Here is a 21500-nt window from a genome sequence, read left to right as displayed (position 1 = left end):
TGGGTAAAAATCCTATTTTTCATTTTGAGCTGTTTTTCTATACTGAGAAATTTACTTACTTGGTAACCTGTCTGGGAAAAACAAGGGTGAAAATTTGGAAAAGAAAAATAACCAATAGAGAGAAACAGTGGGCATTTCGTTCCATGAATATCTTTTGTTTCACTGCATGAATTCATGCTTGTAAAAATTCGTCCTCCAGTGTTTTCCTGTCTGCATTGAAAGAGGTAAGACTATTTCATTTTTTTAACTACATTGTATTCAATTTTTTTGAACAGACTGAGTGAGGACAGACCTGAGAAGCAGGATGTATGCAATGTTTCTGAGACATGGACATTTTTATTTTTCAAATTTTGATAAAACAAAAAAGATTTACAAAATAGATAAAAAAATTTAACTCATCTTGAACACTGATAATTCAATGTGTGAGCAATCTTGGTCAAATATTTGAATGCCCAAGACCCATAACTCTGAAAATGGCTTAAAATTTTAGTAAACTTTGACACTCTCAAGGAAATTGAAAATATGAATATATAAACAAGTAGATAAGTGACTAATATAGGCATGGAGGCCCAGACATTCTACTGTTTTGCCAGTATATATGGATGGATGGAGAGCATGACAGACAGACAGACAAGGATGGTGCATAAACAGGAGTTTATCATATAAATTTCATATAAATAGGACAACCTTTTAATTTCTAAAGATGATCAGGATGGCAGGAATTATATACAACATTTCATGTTGCCCCTGATTGAAATAAAGCCTGTTATATACATATAAAACGTATGATCATTCAATATACCATATTTATTCCATTTAATATTCCGAAAGTTCATAAAAACTGCTGAATTTTCATAAAATATACAAACTTTTCACACACAAAAATGCCAGATTTTCACAAAATATACCAAAATTGATAAAGTCAATAATGGATGTATAACCTTAAGCCTGTAAGTACGATGTTAATGATACAGTATTGTGAGTGTGTAATGTTTCCCTGTATTCCTGAAAACACTTCAACTCGGCAGTTGGTAGTAATATGAACTATATTAAAACATCAAGGCAGCAGATGTTTTCTTTATGCCAGGTAGATGCCAATCATAAACATTTTTCTTTTCTTCCAACTTTTAATGTTACAGATTAGATGTATTGTATCATGAATATTGTTGAAAATCATTTGACACTACAAAAAAACATTTCTGTTTCCTTTCTTTTTCTGCTGTATGTTTTAAACATTGAGCCAACAATACAGCGCATGGTCAGACTGCAGGGAAGCGCAAGCTGGCCTAGCTCTATACTGATGGCAGTAATAAGTGAGTGAAAATTCAACCCATTCCCTTCAGTAATTTGTGGAGAAACCAACTTGCACACAAAAACTTTACCAACACAGATGCCAGGGCGAGTACTATAAAAATCTTACACTGGCTGCCAGTACAGACCGGAACATTTAGCTCGAGGGTAACTTTTCACGGCGGTAATGAGGCTCTGCGGAGTTTCCACTAAACAGTTACCCAAGAGCTAGATTTTCCGTCTGTGCTGACAGCCGGTGTTTGATTCTTTTTCTTGCAAATTTTCTTTTTCTTGCAAATTACATGTCAATTATTTTCAGAACAGAAATTATGAAAACTGATATTCTCATTACGCACATTTTTCTTATAGTAGCGTATGAACATACAACTTCATTCATAACTGTAAAATGACGTCACTCTAAGAAAGCAATTTATTCATAAAAGGCGCACGGCAATGACGTCATTTAAAGCACACAACTTGTCTTACATGGGGGTGTAAGACAGAGTTTTCTAGCACCAGAGTAAACTAAACGGTAGATAATCCTGTCTGATATGCAAGAAAATAAATCTACGTACCTGCTAAAAAGGAACATAAAAGGAAATGTAATTAATGAGGGAGAGGTTACTTTGAATGTGTGTAGTTACTAAGTCATACTCAAGTTAAAATATTTTATAATAAAATAAATCATTTTGAACACTCATGTCCATAGAGAACTTACTTTCAGTTTTCCTCAAAAAGATAAGGGAAAAAAACCAACATTCAAACAAATTCAATTGCAATTCTAACTTTTCTACAGTTAGTTAAATGAAGATCTCTTTATAAATTGTACATTTTTGTTTAAAAAAAAAACTTGCTACACTTTATTTATTCTGGAAAAGATTTCTGGTTATGCAGCAGACAACTTGTTTATAATTCAGTCCAACAGTTTGGAACAGCTTCTCCACAGTTTACATAAAATTGACCTCAAAGCCTTAAAAACTTGTTGCCAAGTTTTATGAAGATTTAAGCTTAATTTTAGGCAATTGAGGATTTTTATGTGTCAAAATTTAGCAATAAAATAAACCTTAAAATAAACAGAAAAGAGGGGAAGCTCTTCTATAAAGCTTGTACAAATATTTGATAAACTCTTAACTGTAACCTGAATCTTCGACACTTGTCCAAAATAAATACTAGGAAGCTATTGCAAGTTTAATCTAACAACTTATTTTTTTGATATTATGATAAAGTAAGCACTCTTTTCATGATAAAATTAGAAATTTTGAAGAAAAAAAAAATCTAGAAAAAATGAAATATCTGTTATTAAATGCATACAAATGTGTTTAAATTGTATAAAAACTGGTGTTCTTTGTTGTTGTTTTGAAAGCATTCATATTTAAATTCAGAATGATTTATTTCCATAATCTAGTGGTAATGGGCAGACTTGCTTGTAAAGTGTCCACTAAATGTTCAATGACTCACATCACCCTTTTCAACCATTAATTCAACTATTAAAGAAAAAATGTCACTGGATGAATTTTTCTTTGATCTTTGAATTTACTAAAATATTACTTTTTCATTATATTTTGATCAAGATTGGTTAGGTGACATCAGGTACAGACTTCAAGTATTGTTTTTATTTTATGCATATTTTATAATTTTTGTAACAGCTGGTCAATAAAAAATCAAACTCACTGAAAGCTTTGATAACTTGTTCAAAATAACCCTTAACTTGTAAAATTCTTAAATAGACATGTCCATCTTTCAATATGGACAAAACCAAACATCATTTAGAGGCAAAAACAACAACAACAACCTATGTACTGTCTAAATAGTTAACCTGCAGACCATTTACAGGGATGCGCTGGCTGGTTTTAAGTGTGCACTGTTTATAAGGGTAAATTTATTTGGCGCTAGTAGGTTAAGTTTGGTTTGTTTGTTTCATTTTACGCCTTTTCCCCAACAGTATTTCAGTCATATAGGCGGGTAGTTTCCTAACCATCGTTCCTGGAGAAAATACCAGTACTAGACTACCTTCCTCCACGCTAAACTACCAAAGCATCTCAAGGGGATCGAACCCAAGCCAGAGAGGTAACTGGATTAGAAGTCATCGGCTCTAACCCCTCGACCACGGAGGCGGTTGTAGGTTAAGTCAAAATGTATGTTGTACAGAATCAACATAATGAACTATTGTGGGTAAAATGGACAATTCCTAAATAAGATTGTTGTTTTTTTTTGCATAATGTTCAAAAGAGCAGTGCACTGTTCCTGTGATGTTATGGATGCACTGTAAATAATAAGTTATATATATATACATGTATATATAATTATAATAAATAAATTGTTAAGAAATATAATTCTACAATTTAATTAACTTTGGTTGGGCTTTCTTAGGTCAAGATAAAGACATTCCTTTTGTTGCATCATATCAAACAAAAGAACTACACTAATGGTCTTTATTAATGATCTTTTAAACCAAGGTCATGTGATCTATCTGTCCTCTACAGGCATGCAAAGAATCAGGGTTAGAATGGAGAAACTGCTGTATCTTCAGGGACACCATGTATGTGTACAATATGAGCAAATGGAGAAACTGCTGTATCTTCAGGGACACCATGTATGTGTACAATATGAGCAAATGGGGCAACTGCTGTATTATGAATCTTCTGGGACACCATGTATGTGTACAATATGAGCAAATGGAGAGACTGCTGTATCTTCAGGGACATTATGTATGTGTACAATATGAGCAAATGGGGCAACTGCTGTATTATGAATCTTCAGGGACATCATGTATGTGTACAATATGAGCAAATGGGGCAACTGCTGTATTATGAATCTTCAGGGACATCATGTATGTGTACAATATGAGCAAATGGAGAGACTTGCTGTATCTTCAGGGACATCATGTATGTGTACAATATGAGCAAATGGAGAGACTGCTGTATCTTCAGGGACATCATGTATGTGTACAATATGAGCAAATGGAGAGACTGCTGTATCTTCAGGGACATCATGTATGTGTACAATATGAGCAAATGGAGAGACTGCTGTATCTTCAGGGACATCATGTATGTGTACAATATGAGCAAATGGAGAGACTGCTGTATCTTCAGAGACATCATGTATGTGTACAATATGAGCAAATGGGGCAACTGCTGTATCATGAATCTTCCAAAACACCACATAATGTGTACAATATGAACAACGGAAATGTGACAGTAAATAAACTGACAGCATGATATCATACAAAGTAATACAGCGTTGTAGTATGTGCCAGCAAAAAAATTCTTCAGCCATTAAATGCCATGAAAAAAACAATTACAGAAATTGAAAACTTTAAAAGGCATGGCATAAAAGCAGCCTCATTCTGATCCTTTTTATCCCTACAATAAATGCAGAGACACACGCCAACAACCGTTTTTATCATGAAAGAAGATATTAGTCTCATGTCAAACCGTATTTTGCAAGTTTTCATTAATTTCTATGCAGATTTCCCGCAAGATCTGGATATTATATGAATACATTGAAAAGTAAATATTTATTTCAATGCAAAATAGAACAGATATGGTTTAACATAATTAGAATATTTTTCGCTACTTTATGTTTTAAGCTGTGAAGTATCGCATCAGTGACTTGATAAGTCTTCCAATCTAGTAAAAGGTGAAGAAATTCACACCTTCGCATACGATAAATATCCACAGTACACACATAATTTACATTGGATGTGACATTTATGGAGGCCAGGAGGCATACAGCGAGTATGACATACACAAATATACTGATGTTATCAATAATATATCTTCCCGTATCACAATACCACAAAAAACAACCACTAATCTTATATATATACACTCTTTCCCTCTCTCTCTGTCTCTCCTTAGACAAAAAAAACATTATTATTTAAAATTACTAAGTTTAAAATATAAAAAATGTTTACTAAAATCTTCAGTATCTTAAATATAAGTCAATAATTGGCCATTGCAAGTTCAACCGAAAATTAAATTTTGATTCAGTAAACCAGTCTGAAAATGGAGCCACATTATTGGTCATTTTGAATTTTCAGTCAAGAAAACCCAATCAAAATGCTTTAGTTTTAGACTGGTCTGCTGAAAAACTCTGACATCATTAAAGTCACCTTACTATTCATTTCTTGTTGTTTAATTTGATTTTAAGGATAAAGTTTTAAAGAGAGCTGTTAGAATTAATCCAACACATATTAATGAGAGAGTTTATTGCTTAAATGATCGATCTGTTCCTGTTATGGGCCCATAAATTGTCTTCATAATGAAGTGAATGAATGTTAAAAACCTGGTGTTGTACTGAAAATGATGTATCTCAATCTAGTCAACTTTCCGATCCAAACATTGCCTAATAAGATGCATATGAATAAAAGTACAGTTCAAATGATGAATATTTGAATAGTGATTTCTTTTGAATGAAATACATTCCATGGTATAATTATAGTGATTATTATACATTTTGTACTATTTGTCAAGCTCAAATTGTGACTTAAAAATTATAATATCACTGGTGTTTCATATAATGATATTTCTACCTGTGACACCACTAAAAAAAAATTTGTTACATTTGAATGTTGTTTAACCCATTGCTTCATGAGCATTTTGTGAAAAATGGCTGTTTTCATTGAAAAGTCTCCCGTTACAAGTTCAAATTGCTATAATACTATAAAAACTGCTTCAACACTAATCAAACTTGGCACAAATGTTGACTGGACCATTGCCCTTGCAACAACATGCTCAGGCTTAAATTTTCTGTTACAATGGCAACGAGGGGACATCTCAAAATTGCCAAAAATCACTATTTTGCGTTGATTTTTTCCATCAAAATTGATTTCAAAGTGCTGTAACTTTTCAATGGATTGAGATAGAGTCAAATGCTTTTCAGCGTTGGTTACACGTTACCTTATGATCAATCTGGGGTCATTTACAGCCTCTCACAAGTCCAAAATTTTCTTGGCGATGAGGGGGACTCCGCCCCCCTTCAAACCCCCCAAACAGAAGGGGGCACATCCCCCTTCTGGCAACCCCCTGATGTATCTTTTGGTTGGGGGGCCGCGCCGAAAAAGAGGTCACTTTTTTTAACAACATTTCTCAAACAAAAACAAGTGTTTGGGGCCTAAATAAGGCATTTTTTCATCATTTGAGACAACAAAAAGGGGGGGGGGGTGATAAAGGCGTTAAAAGGCGTGTATATGAAGTAATGGGTTAAGAAAAGTTTGTATTTATCTTTAATGGTATTTGTTAAAACGTAATTAGTCAAAAAAAAAGACAAGGGCTTTAGAAGTTGTTGGTGATCATTTATATAGACTTAATTTTAAACACTTCTGATGCTGCTGTTGTTATAAAAGGACAATAATCAGACTGCTGAGTGTGTCTTTTTATTTAGCTTTTCATCATTTTGCGTAAAAGAACTTATATTGTATACTTGTTATAGTGAGCACAATGCCAAATTTTATTCCACTGCTTTTTTCTATATAAAGGGTTTTGTAAGTCTAGGCAGTCTGCCAGATTCATACAGTAACATTAAAATACAGTATATTAAAGATAGGGCATTTCAATCCTAGATATAAAACTGCAATGCATTTAGGGACTTAAGAGATGTATTGTCTCCACAACTAAACAAGAAGAACAGTACAAAGTTTTGAAAATACTATAAGAACGTACCATTTGTTGCCCATGTCATGACTATAATCGTCAAAAGTATCGCTAGCTCGATGAGCGGTGTCCGTGTGAGACAGCTACTGCTCATGTTTTGTCTGAGTTGTTCATAAAAGAACCAACGTTCACTCGGTATTCCCCGTACATCAGTCTCGATAGTATGTATACTACATCTTTAGTGACTCTGAAAATACACAAGAAAAACAAACATATAAAATACAAACATATAAATTATATCATTCATGTTAAAACTTATCAATCTAAGATATGATTGTGAATGTATCTCTCGGTCAGAGATTACTTATATTAATATTAAAGGGACTCCACTGAGGTTTTTTGACATGGCCGAACTGGGAATAATATTTTGAGATTATGACTCCATTTGATGAAGAACTATACTTATATCTTATGTGCAAAAGCTCGCTCCGTTTTTCCAGAAAAAATATTATAATAGTGAAAATTGACCCAAAATTGAAAAGCGTTTAAACGCTTTTCACTCAAATCGGACTGAGAGTAACTTATTAAGCACAAACATACAATTTTCAATGCATTTCTTGTATAGTTCTCAGTAAAATTTTATTTATATTTCTGTTTTAAGTGCTCATGTTGATCTGTATGAAAAATTAATTTTTTTTTAATATTTTTTGCTTTACAAACCTCAGTGGAGTTCCTCTAACTCAAGAGAGCCATGATCGAACTGGAAACTGATGATCCTTAGTTTGAGTGGCAGACATTTTAACTATTTAGAGCATTTTCTATGTAGATAATAGTATAGTTATAGATTGGCATAGGATTTTCTTATCTATTTTAAGTGGTGTTGTCGTCATTCAAAGTTGCCTATGTCACCTGTATCGGTTCATTGTAATTTTGCGTTCCTATGCCTTCTATATAATTATATTCATTCCTGCCAGTAAACTGCATTGTTTTTGTTTGACATGTTTAGTTTTAAGACATTCAATTAATTATTCTTCAATTAGGCCCACACTATCCTCACATGTATTACTTTAAACAACACATTTTTTTCATTTACATGATAATTTTGATTTTGTTAAGAGATTCGCTCTTGAAAAAAATTGCTACTTCAGAATTTTATATAAGATAAAAAAAAACATCCATAAACTCAGATTTTACATAAATAACAGAAAATATAAATAGAAAACATAAATGTATGACTAAGATAAAACAAGATTTAAGATAAGCTGTCAATAAAATATGTTTCCCTTATCTACTGTCATCATATATTGTATATGATTTTTTTATTTTAATACATAAATATTTGTGAATCAATCTATGCAAATTTAATAACTAAATGCTACAATAAGGACACCAGCCCAAAGAATGAATAAAAAACTAGTCACAATATCAAACATCTTATTGGTCAATTCTGAACAAAAGAATTGACCAATGGTAAAGATTTATTTTGAGAATTGAATAGTGATTAGGATGAGACTCTGAAAAAGTATCTTTACAGCTTGATTCAGGGAAATGAAAAAATATTTGAAAAACAAAATAATTATCGATAGAAAATACTGTGTTAACATAATATGAGTATGAAATGCTTATGATGTTATTATTTGGCATTGTTTTTGCTGCAGTAAAACCAAAATAATGAATACCAACTGTAGCATTGTTAAACACCAGAAATACACAGTAAATAGTTTTCATTTATTTTATTGTCTTTGATACAGATTTATTTGAAGATTTTTTTCTCTCCCACAAGAAGTATATAAAATATATAAAATCTTTTTTCCAGAATCTGGCAGATTTAACAAGGAGCTTACAATAGATGTAGTAAAAATGTGTAAAGTAGTTTTAATAGCTTCTCCCTTACACACAGCACAATAAATAAGTCATAACTTAAGCCATTCTTTCTTTATGAGCTTATACTCACAAGTCTTCATTGCAAACATCACAAGCTAGTGAAAATTCTCCATAGATCATATACTTTATAGCGTATGTTTCATAATCCTCAGGTAAAAATAAAAAACACTTGGGATATGATAGAAAAATAAGAATATGCTTATTGCTAATGTCTTGTTAGTAAGGTAACCTTTTTGTACGGATTCAGCTAAGATGGGAGGTAGAAGAAACAAATCCAAGGGATAACCCCTGGATCATCAGAACCCAATTGCTTCATACTGTATCTATGATATCCTTCTATATGCTAGTATTAGCATGATACATATTATGTTTCCAATGAGGGGGACGGGATGTTAATCGTGACTAGGGGTATAAGCAAAATATTGTCAACTATCAAACAGTAACAAGTAAATAAAGAGGAGAGAACACACATCAAGCATTAGTATGGTTTTAAACTGGTTTATTCAAGGATCTACCAGTTGTAAAAGTATAAAAGGGAAGTCAAGGTACTCTGTAAAAGTGTAAAAGGGAAGTCGAGGTACTTTGAAAAAGTGTAAAAGGGAAGTCGAGGTACTTTGAAAAAGTGTAAAAGGGCAGTCGAGGTACTTTGAAAAAGTGTAAAAGGGCAGTCGAGGTACTTTGTAAAAGTGTAAAAGGGAAGTCGAGGTACTTTGAAAAAGTGTAAAAGGGCAGTCGAGGTACTTTGTAAAAGTGTAAAAGGGAAGTTGAGGTACTTTGAAAAAGTGTAAAAGGGAAGTCGAGGTACTTTGAATCCCAAAAGATACAACTCACAATAAATGCTAGCTATGGTATGGTTACATCACTTTACAACTCTTTTTTTTCATCACATACTTTCTTTTTCAAACTGACAAACAATTACAATAGCAGAAAACAAAAGTTGAATATTTGCAAGCTTTTATCAGACAACGATCAGCTACAGGGAAATAAAAATACAGAAAGAATGAACCTGTGATCTTTGTAACAAAATCTGTCTTTAATGACACAGCCTTCTCTAAATCTACAAAAAATCTGCTAATTGACTCAACATTGGTGTGCAAACATTCAAGTCTTGCATCAAGAATGTTTGCTGAAAGTGAGTATCAGCCTGTACCTCGGTAATATTATAGACAATTTGCCTTGCTAGTTAACATCAACATGCTTTCCCTCCGTTAATGAAACAAATTTTGTGTAATTTTCATCAGACGTGCCTGGTTACATGTGCTCTGGTTTTCTAACAGCTTCAGTCTAATGTTATGAAATGCAGGATATTTGATAAACTGATTACAGCTTCTTGATATTGTAAACTTAGAAACACGCAAACAGACCTGTTTTTTGCAACAAAGAGTTTTTTAAGATTTTATATCCACAGATGTGTCAAAATGGTGCAGAACCGGAGAACATTGTTCTGTAGTACACCAAAACTGTTCCAAATTACAATCAAGCACATAAAAATCTGCTTCTGTTTTACTAATCTTTCTTCAGCAAAAATCATGGCGATAGTGTAAATTCACTTAGTAAATAAGATGGTAAAGCTTCAAACAGGATAAAAAATTCAAAATGTTCAAGAAAAAATCACGTTTCTCCAATCACTATCACAAAAACTTAAAGGACAAGAGTTAAACATGGAAATATGAAAATTTTTTGTACTGTTTCGACTTTCCCAAAACAGTTTTAAACTTACAAACATCAAAATTTTAATACAATAATTCAGGAAGATACATTTAAAATCTCTGCATAAAGAAAGTTTGGGGCACGTCAGAAGATTACAATAAACTACTGAGAGATATAACACGAAAACAGCTACATCTATCACAAAACCTTACAACTGATGTCCCTGATCAAGTTTCACCTGTCATGGCTTGATGAGTATATAAAATCTACAAAATCTATGGTGTGAAAAACTATGTGATCTCTGATGAAAGGTCACTTTCAAAGGTCAATTTCATTTCATATCTGATTTAAAAAAAAATTGTTGTGTTTCTGAAGACATCACTTATGATGAACTGTTTCTTAAAGTTTGGTTTCAAACAATGAAAATATCCTATAGCCTTGAAACTCTGACTTGAAGTAGTCCTTTCAAAACATTGACTGAAAAATATTTTTTGAAGGTATTAGTTACTACAAGAATAAGTAAATAAATATGTATAAACACATTAAAATTTAAATAAATCTTTGAAATCAACGATGTCTAAAATCAATCATTAATACACCTCTGACTTAAAAAGTTAAAGTTTGTTGTATTTTTTTTCTGTATGTTATATCTATATGAAAAATATCTAAAAATAAAATCCAAATAACAGACAATTTAAATCATGACCTGGATTGACAAAATCTTGGCAGTTTTCACTGCTTTTTTACATGATTTACTTATTATATTGCTTTATCGAAACAGTACATATTTTTATCTGTTAGTTCACACACTATTCAAGGCAATAATTCACTAAGTTCAGGTAAGCTGGAACCAGTCTGACAACAAGACCACAAAAACAACTTCCTTATCAGTTGTTCAGCATATTTTGGTGTACAGGTGGTGTGTGAAGTGATGGGCCTGACCTTCATAATGTACCTTGATTGACAACATATAGAACTGTAAACAAAAACACTGCTTAACTACTTCAATTATCAATTACATGAACATCCTGTAATTTGTTAATCTTTTATAATCATTTAAAAAAAAAAATTCCAAAACACTCCACGAAGGTGAATGTGGGGAGTGCTAGTATTTACACAGCCCTGTGAAACATCTTCAAATCAAAGTGTCTGAAAATCTCAAAATGCTCTATATATAAAGTATCAACTACCTGTGAATCTCAAAACCCCTCAAATCTTGTATCTTTTAACATTTCAAATCCCAAATTTATCTATCATTTGTTGCTGACCTGTGTATTAAGACACAGAGAGACCTTTTTTGGCAGGCGGTCTATCAACACAAGAAATTGAGCACAACAATTTTTTTTCAATAGAAAAAACAAAGACAAGTTTAAAAAGATTCCACTAAGTTTTTATTGAAATGACAGGACTGGAAATATTTTCCAAGATTTGTGTACCAACTTGTGAAAGTCTGGACCATTGTGTTGATCCCTTGTTCTGTTTCTCTTGAATAATATTTTTTTTGTGCAAAATGACCAAAAAGTGAAAGGCATTGCAACACCTTTCACTCAAATCTGCCAGGTTAAGAATTGTAGTGAAAATTGATTTTCAAGTTAATTCTGAATTTATGTCTTTGTTATCATTTGCAATTTTTTCCATTTTCAGTGTTTCACTTGATATTTTAAGATTTTCAAAATTTTACATTTTCAGGCCTTTGGACCTCAGTAAAGTTCTTTTAACTATTTAAATAATCATGTTCTTCAATACATCTATCATTGTGTGAAAAAAATAGCCAAATATGTACTTCAATACCCTTTTTTCACAAAGATCACAAAATCACCAAGTTTTTGTATAAAATGATCACAAAACAAACCAACCTGTCTAGAAACACACACAATAACACACATATAATAACACACATATAATCTTATTATACCGTGATCACTGTTAAATCTTATATGAAGTGATCACTGTTAAATCTTATATGAAGTGATCACTGTAAAATCTTATATGAAGTGATCACTGTAAAATCTTATATGAAGTGATCACTGTAAAATCTTATATGAAGTGATCACTGTAAAATCTTAAATGAAGTGATCACTGTTAAATCTTATATGAAGTGATCACTGTTAAATCTTATATGAAGTGATCACTGTTAAATCTTATATGAAGTGATCACTGTTAAATCTTATATGAAGTGATCACTGTTAAATCTTATATGAAGTGATCACTGTTAAATCCTATATGAAGTGATCACTGTTAAATCTTATATGAAGTGATCACTGTAAAATCTTATATGAAGTGATCACTGTTAAATCTTATATGAAGTGATCACTGTAAAATCTTATATGAAGTGATCACAATATGAGACAACCTGTCTAAAACCTATGTAAACAACCGAAAACAACCTGTTTCTGAAATAGTAGCTAAATACAAACTTTGAAATGACAAAACATGAGAATGTTAAATGATAAATCATGTTATAAGATGTTCTCTCTGTTTTAACTTGTATGGTTTTTACCAGTCTGACAGCAAGTGTCAACTTTGCTATGTGTATTTATTGTGTTGTTACGACTGTATCTGTATTGAACTAAGGAAGTCCGTCCGACTGTCTAGATATATTTAGCATAAGTTTCAAAATGTATTCCCTTCTTATGTTGGAAGGGATGTTAGTACATAGAACATCTCTATTAAAACATAATACTTCTTAACTAAATAAGGGGTAAACATAATTATAGCCTTTATCATGATTGATTTTATTGACCTGAATAAATTTAACATTTTTACTTTTCAATATTTGGTATAAATTAGGCAATATTTGTCACCTTCCATTTCTGTCATATATTTATTTGATATATGGATAAGAATAAATGGTTGGTTCTAGTCATTACTGATTCATAAGTGATCTGTGAATTTAAGTTATGAAATGAAAATCTAAGGTACTATAGAGCAGAGCTATCCCACACTTCCTCACAGTCTGACCAGGCTCTTTAAGATGTTGGCTTCTGAATGATCATAATCCCTGAAGAGATACTTATAAACTAGTTCCGAAAGTTCGATAAAAGTACAATTTTAGTCCATAATATAACTTCAGTAGGGTTAGGCTATAATAATGACAGTGTGACAAATTTAGTCATATATTTTGTATAGAGAAATTCCCATTCAATCAATCATTCATTTAGTGAATGAAATCTTTTTAAGGGCAGACACAGAATTTTCTGTGGGGGTTGAGGGAGACGAATGGGGTTCTTATCTTATCTGAGGTTCCACAGGGTAGCCCCCTAAATTTGCTGATGATTTTTTTTAACATTTTGCCTCATATGGTAAACTAATTACTAAGATAATTAACTATTCTTGTTCTTTACATTTAATGGTCAAGCAGTCTCTTCCCAGAACTAAATAGCTCTAGTACACATGGACTATTCATTAAATAAAGCAAACATAGAAACACAAAGAACATTATGTTAATTGTATACCTAATTATAAGTTTGTTACTTTTTCAATCTACATTACCATATGTACAACAACCTGCATGTTAAAATATCCATATCATTACTCAGTTAACATTGGAGTGGGAATATAAATATTAAAATAAGTATATAACTTTTTTTTATCTTATGCATACTAAAATGCATTGTATCAAGTGCTTCATATGTAAATAACATAATTCTTTTTCACAACTGACATTGAATGAATATATTTTTTGTTTTGGAATGTATAAAAAAAAGAGTAAAAGAATATTAAATTAAATTATTATCCCGGCTATAGATTGTCCATGGACAGCCTTAAAATGACCATGGATATCCATGGAAAGAGCATGGAAATACATGGATAAGTCAAGTGAATGGACAGTGTCCATACTAACAACATGGATAACATGGACGATGTCCATGAATTACATGGACATCGTCCAGGGAATATAAAAATGTTCATGGACATAGTACAAAAAAACTATGTCTAATGTGGACATTGTCCATGGTCAACTTCATTGCTCATACTTAGAAATTTTTATCAAAAGTGATTGGATGGATATGCAAAAAAAATCTAAGTGCCAAAACATGAAAAATGTTTAAAAAAATCATAACTGCCATTCTTCAAAAAATTATATGTTCATATTGGGTATCAAATTAATCAGCATGAAAAGAAGAAATCAAATATAGTAAGATCAAGTAGATTTTTTTTTGATTTTTTTTTTTTTTAAATTCCAAACTTCAGTTAAATGATAATATAGAAAAATATACTGTACCCTTATGCATACCATTTCAATTACATAAAAAGATAATCTAGTCTAACTACTTGTAGACTTGTTTAGGTTTGTTTAAATTTAAATTTAAGAACAAATGTAATTGTTATGCACTTATATTTATTTATTAATTGATGATAAATTAATTATTATTATGTATCTCTATTGAAGTATAATTATATAATTTATATATTCATCCTGTGTAGATGTTACTTATGTATAGTGATTAATTTCTGGAACATTCAAATTAGCATCAGCCACAATGTAAATATTTATGACCCCTCAAGTGGAACCTGCTGTTTTCATAACTACCAATGTTAAACTCACCTATCTGATATAAGAGAATAGAAAGAGGTAAAGCAGGTTTACAACATACTATATTACACTGTAGCTCCCAAGTAACTTAATACCCTTGCAGAACAAATCACAGGTCAGAACACTCCTTCCAGGCGGGTCATTTGAACAGGAGCATTGAAAGATAATGTTTATTAGTGCCTTAATATTATACTGCTTAAAAGTTATAACTTGAAATATTATGTTGGAGCATTGGAAATTAGACCAAATGAGTTTAAACTGGACAAATTTACAAGAGTTTTCTGGAAATATGAACTTTTAAACATGTGTATTTCATGATTCAGTTAAAATGGAGGGAACTACATGTATATAACCATTTCTAACAGTAAGTACAAATGTATTTTTATTTTTTAACACTTATTTTTTTAGTTTTTTCAAACTTTCTTTGTAAGTATACACTGTTTCAGTTATTGTGTTTCTACATACATGTAACTTTTCAATATAAATAGTTAAGGAAATCAAGTTTTTCATTTTTAAATAATGGCGGGAAATTTTAAATCAGAGATTACAATTTTACATTCAAAATATTGGTGATTAATCAAGCAATGAATTTCCAAATTCACATTTAATAAAATTCATAATATGCCTTAATTGTAATTTCTTGTTACTCATGTACATATGTTTATTTTTTCAACATATTATTATTAGGTTGCAAACTTTCAAGTCTTGGAGTCACATGAGATGTTTCAACTCAAAGGATGTCAGATGAGGGAAAAGTGATAATGTACTGTTGAATACAGAATGCTTTCAAAACCATCCTGGTAATAATTTAGTTTGTTTTGTTGAAAAAAGTCAAAGTAACATGTTTTCATATAAATGCATGTTATTTTCCAAAGTCTGAACAAAATGTTGTTCTTCATGTTTTATACATATATTATTGTTATACTGACTCCACTGAACAAATCTGGTAATTAAGTACTTGTGAAGGATTGAGTAATTTTAACTCCCATTACATAAAGTTGTCATTATATAAATATAGGAAAAGCAGGGAAATAATTGACACAAGTTTATTATAATGTTGATTTTGACCAAAAATGATTCATTTTCATCAAAGCATGGTGTTTACTTGATAACTATGTGCTGATATTCTGCAAAAATCATTTAATTGAAAGTTTTCCATCTTAACTTTTTTCACCCTTTCATGTTTTTGATCAATCATGTTTAAACAATACTAATTATATTGTAAAGGGCAACCTCGTTAATCGTTAATAAAAATGGTGTTATGTTATGAATTAAGCTCAAAAATGCTACAAATGATGTCAGAACTAAAATTGATAACAAAGAATCCAAAAGAACTGAAAATGCCAATATTACATTTCAGGACCAACTGCAGAGCAAGGTTATTGGCATAACCACCTACAGTAAGATGGCCATTGTTCTATTCCGCTTTTTGTATAAAGAGGAGGAATATGCCGGAAAATCATTGACAGGGAAAGCATCCAAAAGTGGCGAAAAAAGGCCACCTGTTGACCAAGAAAAGTTGACAGGAATTTACGGTCAGTGTTTCTTTTTTTTTTTGTTTTTTGGTTATTTAAATTTCATTGAAAGTTTTTGAATTTCATTGGAAGTTTTTAACAGGGATTGAAAATTTTTTTCATAGCCAATCGTCTTGCAGGACTTTTAAGTGTCTTCAAATTGCTACTCGTCCATGTAGATAATTTGAATTGTTAATTATTCAAGGGTTAAGTATATTACATTGATTTGTCAAGTCAATATTTATATAATTTGTTATGTTCTTTACAGATATCATCAAAAGGAATTTTCCGCATGTCACACCAGTGATGGTCAGGGAAAAGCTGCGTGACATTGTCAAGCCATCTCGTGCCAACAAAACAGTGAAACAATAAATATGTGTACAAAATAAACTGTGGCCGTTTTAGCCATTCAGAACAATATAAATGAGAACATTTGAGAACTTGTTTTACTTCATATATGGTGTAATAAATCTTTAATGTGTCATAATTTTACAGCCTTGTCAATTCAAAATCATTGTTACACTAGTGCAACTCCCAAGTGAAAAAGATTATGTGGGACCTTTTTTTACAGACTTTTAAACAGGTATCTCAACACAAGTGTGATATCATGGACAATGACCATGGATGTTATAAAAGATTCCTCAAAATTGGTTTTGAACATGGATAGAATGGACATTGTCCATAGAAAGAATGGACATTATCCATGGAAAGAATGGACATTGTCCATGGTAAGAATGGACATTGTCCATGGTAAGAATGGACATTGTCCATGGACATCATGGACATTGTCCATGGGTATCATGGACAATGGACATGGAAAGCATGGACATGGATAGCATGGACACTGTCCAGGGATATAAAGAATTGTCCATGGACAAGTGTTTCAATACTCCATGGACACTGTCCATGCTTATATCCATGGAAATCCATGGACATTCTGTAGCCGGGATGATTCAATAAACAAACAAAAACAAAGGAAATAGAATACATTTTAAAACATTTTTCTTTTTCACACTCTGGTAAATCTAATTTTTTTAGATATACATAACTTTCATAAAGAGGTTACATATTTTTGTATGTTTTTTTTCTATGTGTGCGTGTTATGAAGACATACTATAGAACATACACAGAACCATGTGTTTACAGCAGTATCAATCTAACCCAATTATCTCCACTGCCATTACTATGTCAGTTTGTGTATAATAACCTAAATACTTACATACCAGTTTTTTATAGCTTCAATATAAATCCACAAAATCTTCAAGTCTTCACAAAGTCATCTCAAAATTCACAACTTAGTCCAGAAAATCACTTTGTTTATCCATAATTTGAAGAATTTACACTGAAAACAAAGACTGTTTTGTACATATTTACACACACCAATGAAATAGTGCTGATATGCCTCTCTGGCTTGCTACATCATTGACATAGATTTACCAACTTCCTGTGTATATTTCTTTGAAATTATCACAGTAAAGAATGCTGAACTAATTATAGATAAATATACATCTTTGTTTATATTAACTTCCATTCTGTATCTGAAAATTTCAACCAGTTTTCATGAAACACATTTTCTTAAACCAACGTAAGAACTCTATATGCACCTCTGAACTTCGAACTTCTCTCATTTCCCATAATTCCTTGAGCAGTGTAAACATGTAAAGCTAGGCCAAAAATATTCCCTATCTGCGGATCAGGTAAAATTAGAAACAGTATTAGAGGATAGGTGTTTGAGAAACAAAATCTAAAGGTTTTCTGTTTCATAATGTAAATTCAAGAAATCTCTCCGGAAATGTTAACTTAATTCAGATACTTGTAGCTCACGCAAGAACATACACAAGTAGTTTTTTGAGAAATTTGGAGGAATATTCATGAGCTTTATTCTGTTCCATACAATTTTCTTAGACATTGTTCGACTTTAAAATGACAGCAATGTTTGAATCTTTTATTAGTTAAACCACATTTTTTTTTATGTTCTTAAACAGTAAGACATATGATCCATTTTTTTTAAACCTATTTAAACAATCCAATTGTGGGCTTTTGTGTTGTTGTTTGTTTTTTTCCATTTTTTCAACAATATTTTGTTAAATAAACCAACTCATGCTTACAAATTTCTGTAAATCAAGCAAGAGGCCGGCCATTCTGTAAGATATTTTGTCCACCTTTCTAAATATAAAACTAGAACTAATTTGTCTCCAGATTTAAAACATCAAAGTATCTAAATAATTTTTATGTCCAAGAACCGGTATTGCCAAAAGTTTCCATTTGTCATAATCAATGCAAACAACAACAGAACTGGTCAAGAAATTATACCAACCCTAAGTTCAGCTATTTGACAGAGTTGTGTAATTATATATTTGGAACATGTTAACAATCTTTTGTACACGTTTACAATATCTTGTACTTCAACAAGGTCAAGAATGATCACCGAGGTACAAGAAATGGTAATTAACGTTTAATTAACAACCAATTTATGATGTGTTGTATCAATAAATTACAAAGATAGGTTTTTTTTATGACAATGACCAAGCATTCCATCAAACAAAAAGACCAGCAAATTATTGCCAATAATCTTCACAAACTAGATATACAAACTTGTTAATTACGTTCCTCTCAGACAAACTGGACATTAATTTGTAATGTATCTTTTTGATTTATATACTGAAACATTTATTTCAAACAGTTTGATCATCTTACTGGGGTTTGTTTATAATGTTTAAAGCAAGAAGAAAGACAAAGCCATGGAAAGATAACTCTCCTTGTGAGGGCAATTCTATACAATAAGCTATTTTATCATATCCAAATATACCTTAACAAGTTCAATACAATCAAACTTGTCTATCTTGAGATATATAAACAGTGTTTTTTGTGAATCTGTGGAGAAATAAACAAGTAACCAACAAAACAAAGAACTGAAAAACTGAACATATACATGTATCAGAAGATATGTCTAAAGTTGCAAAACATCTAAGAACTAAAAATTGAACATAGGTACTGGAAGTTATGTCAAAAGTTACAAAACATTTACATTATGTTGATAACTGTAACAAGTTGACAATACATAAAGTTCAGTTTACTCACAGCCCTTAAAAGCATCACATACAACAAAATCCCTCATATAATTATTGTAAACAATGGAAAGTTTAATTATAAAATTGACATATGGTGTGTATATAAAATTACTATTATAATGTTCAAACTTTATAACAGCTGGTCCAGACAATCAAAGTACAAACAAAATTGCTTTCTGTACAAAACTTTCTTCAAAATATGTTGAAACAATGAGAACAGATTGAGGATTCAACATAAAACAATGCAAGTAACCCTATATATACTTGATAAAAATGTTACAGCAGCAATGGGGAGGACACTGCATACAACAAATTGGCTAAATATAATGACACAAGGAGTTTTTTTGGGTGCGATATGCAGTAATTGTAGATGGTGACACTCTGACTCATAGATAATTGATATCTTGTGTTCTTCCCTTCAAATATGAACCCCCAAAAAATAATTCAACATTTCTCTACATGATTTTGTATCAGTATGCATGCCATATGTTGATATTTTTGTTACCAAGGTAACAAGATACAATTTCTCCACATGGTGTTGAGTGGGAGTAGTGACCAGAACATTTTTCAAGAAAATTACTTAGCTTCTTTTTTTTTATTACCATAAACTCTCTAAAACTGGACCATGAATAAAATGTTTCATTCAATGAAATCTTGGTAGGTATTAATACTTACAAATAAATATCAAAATGACAAATTTATTTGTTTCTAAAGTAATAGTGAGGCCATTTTAGTGGTTATGTCATGGTGTATTTATCTTTATTAAAGTTTCGAGACATTTTTTACATGAATTACTTTTTTTTTTAAAAAACTGGGGCAGGGTTAATAAGATAAATACGGTATTTACAGGATACCTGCAAAAATTGCCCCAACTGCCAGAATGTCAGATTTTATTTTTGCTAAGATGATATATTATTTAATGATTTTAACAGACTGGAGTTTATGGAAACATGGGAAACTTGAGCATTTCTCTCTGTTTAAAGGAAACATGTGTCAACTAGAACATTACTTATTTCAGCTTTTTTCTTTCCAAGAAACACTCATGATCTCAATTTATCAAGATATATCCTTTTTTTTTTTCTTATGTACAGTTTTTTTTTTATCATTGTAGAACTCTAGGAAATTCAATATTACATTGGTATTTTTTTAGGATGAAATTTTAATTCTAATTCAAAATGAAAAGTTGATTCACCTTTCAAAAAAAAAATGATAGAATTTTGTATAATTTGTCATTGTTAAATAAATAACATGTTAAAGATTTTTGAACAATACTTTATAGTTGTCATAAATCATGTTAAATCAATGTTTGTTTAAAGTAATATATCAGCTTAATGTGAACATCATGTACATTATAAATCAACTTAATTAACGTAAATGGACAAAACATCCATCTTCCATGCAAATGACAAATGCCTTTAAATTTAGTTAAAACTTTTTTTAAAGTTATTCTTAACAAACAGTCACATTTTATCAACTATTTTGATAAAAAAAAAGTTTTATTTTTTGTCAAGATCTTTATTGCGAGTAATACATTTCTACACATTAACGCAGAATGTGGAATAGTAAAAATTTATGTCCCACGTCAGATAATAAATATGTCAAATATAACACTTTACAGTGAGTGATACCTGACGTGTAGAACATATTTGTCCACATAATTACGTCTTTATTCTCAGTAATAATAATTCTTGTAATTATTCTTCACAAAACACACTTTCTGTCTATTTTACTTATACTTGATGCATGTTTCAAAATTGCACAACGCATTTCATGGTTTATCCCTTTGCATGCTGGGAAAAATTGTCGTCTGCTAAAAATGTTGCAAGCTTACTTTTTTCAAATCTATCCATTTTTTTACAAATTTGAAAAATTATAAGGGTAACTTTGAATCAAACAGTTTGGGATGTAACAAGGCACCGAAGTCTGGCTGGGTACCAAGCTGTTAACAAAGGCTGTGGTA

The 21500-nt window shown here is 31.1% G+C and overlaps 1 protein-coding gene and 1 long non-coding RNA gene across 6 annotated transcripts in view; one reads left to right on the top strand and one right to left on the bottom strand.

Annotated features, from left to right (window-relative positions):
• The window catches only part of LOC132741581 (brother of CDO-like), a 108348-nt gene that overhangs the window by 31625 nt on the left and 55223 nt on the right, over positions 1–21500 (bottom strand). For 4 of the 5 annotated variants that reach the window (XM_060729819.1, XM_060729970.1, XM_060729890.1 and 1 more), the window contains one exon: positions 6954–7131. In XM_060729819.1, coding sequence (XP_060585802.1) covers positions 6954–7038 — 85 coding nt within the window. In that variant the 5' untranslated portion in view covers positions 7039–7131. Of the gene's footprint in view, positions 1–6953; positions 7132–17692; positions 18031–21500 lie in introns of those variants that run through there. The other variant, XM_060730102.1, reaches the window with a different exon arrangement.
• On the top strand, positions 15167–17419 carry LOC132741522 (uncharacterized). Its single transcript, XR_009627290.1, has 4 exons — positions 15167–15319; positions 15643–15755; positions 16316–16490; positions 16738–17419. It is a non-coding gene; the product is annotated as an uncharacterized LOC132741522 (long non-coding RNA).

The sequence above is a fragment of the Ruditapes philippinarum genome, unplaced genomic scaffold (assembly GCF_026571515.1).
Source record: "Ruditapes philippinarum isolate M1 unplaced genomic scaffold, ASM2657151v2 ctg442_1_1_1_1, whole genome shotgun sequence".
Taxonomy (NCBI): domain Eukaryota; kingdom Metazoa; phylum Mollusca; class Bivalvia; order Venerida; family Veneridae; genus Ruditapes; species Ruditapes philippinarum.
Note: the sequence above shows the minus strand (reverse complement) of the source record. Positions and strands in the feature narration are given on the sequence as shown.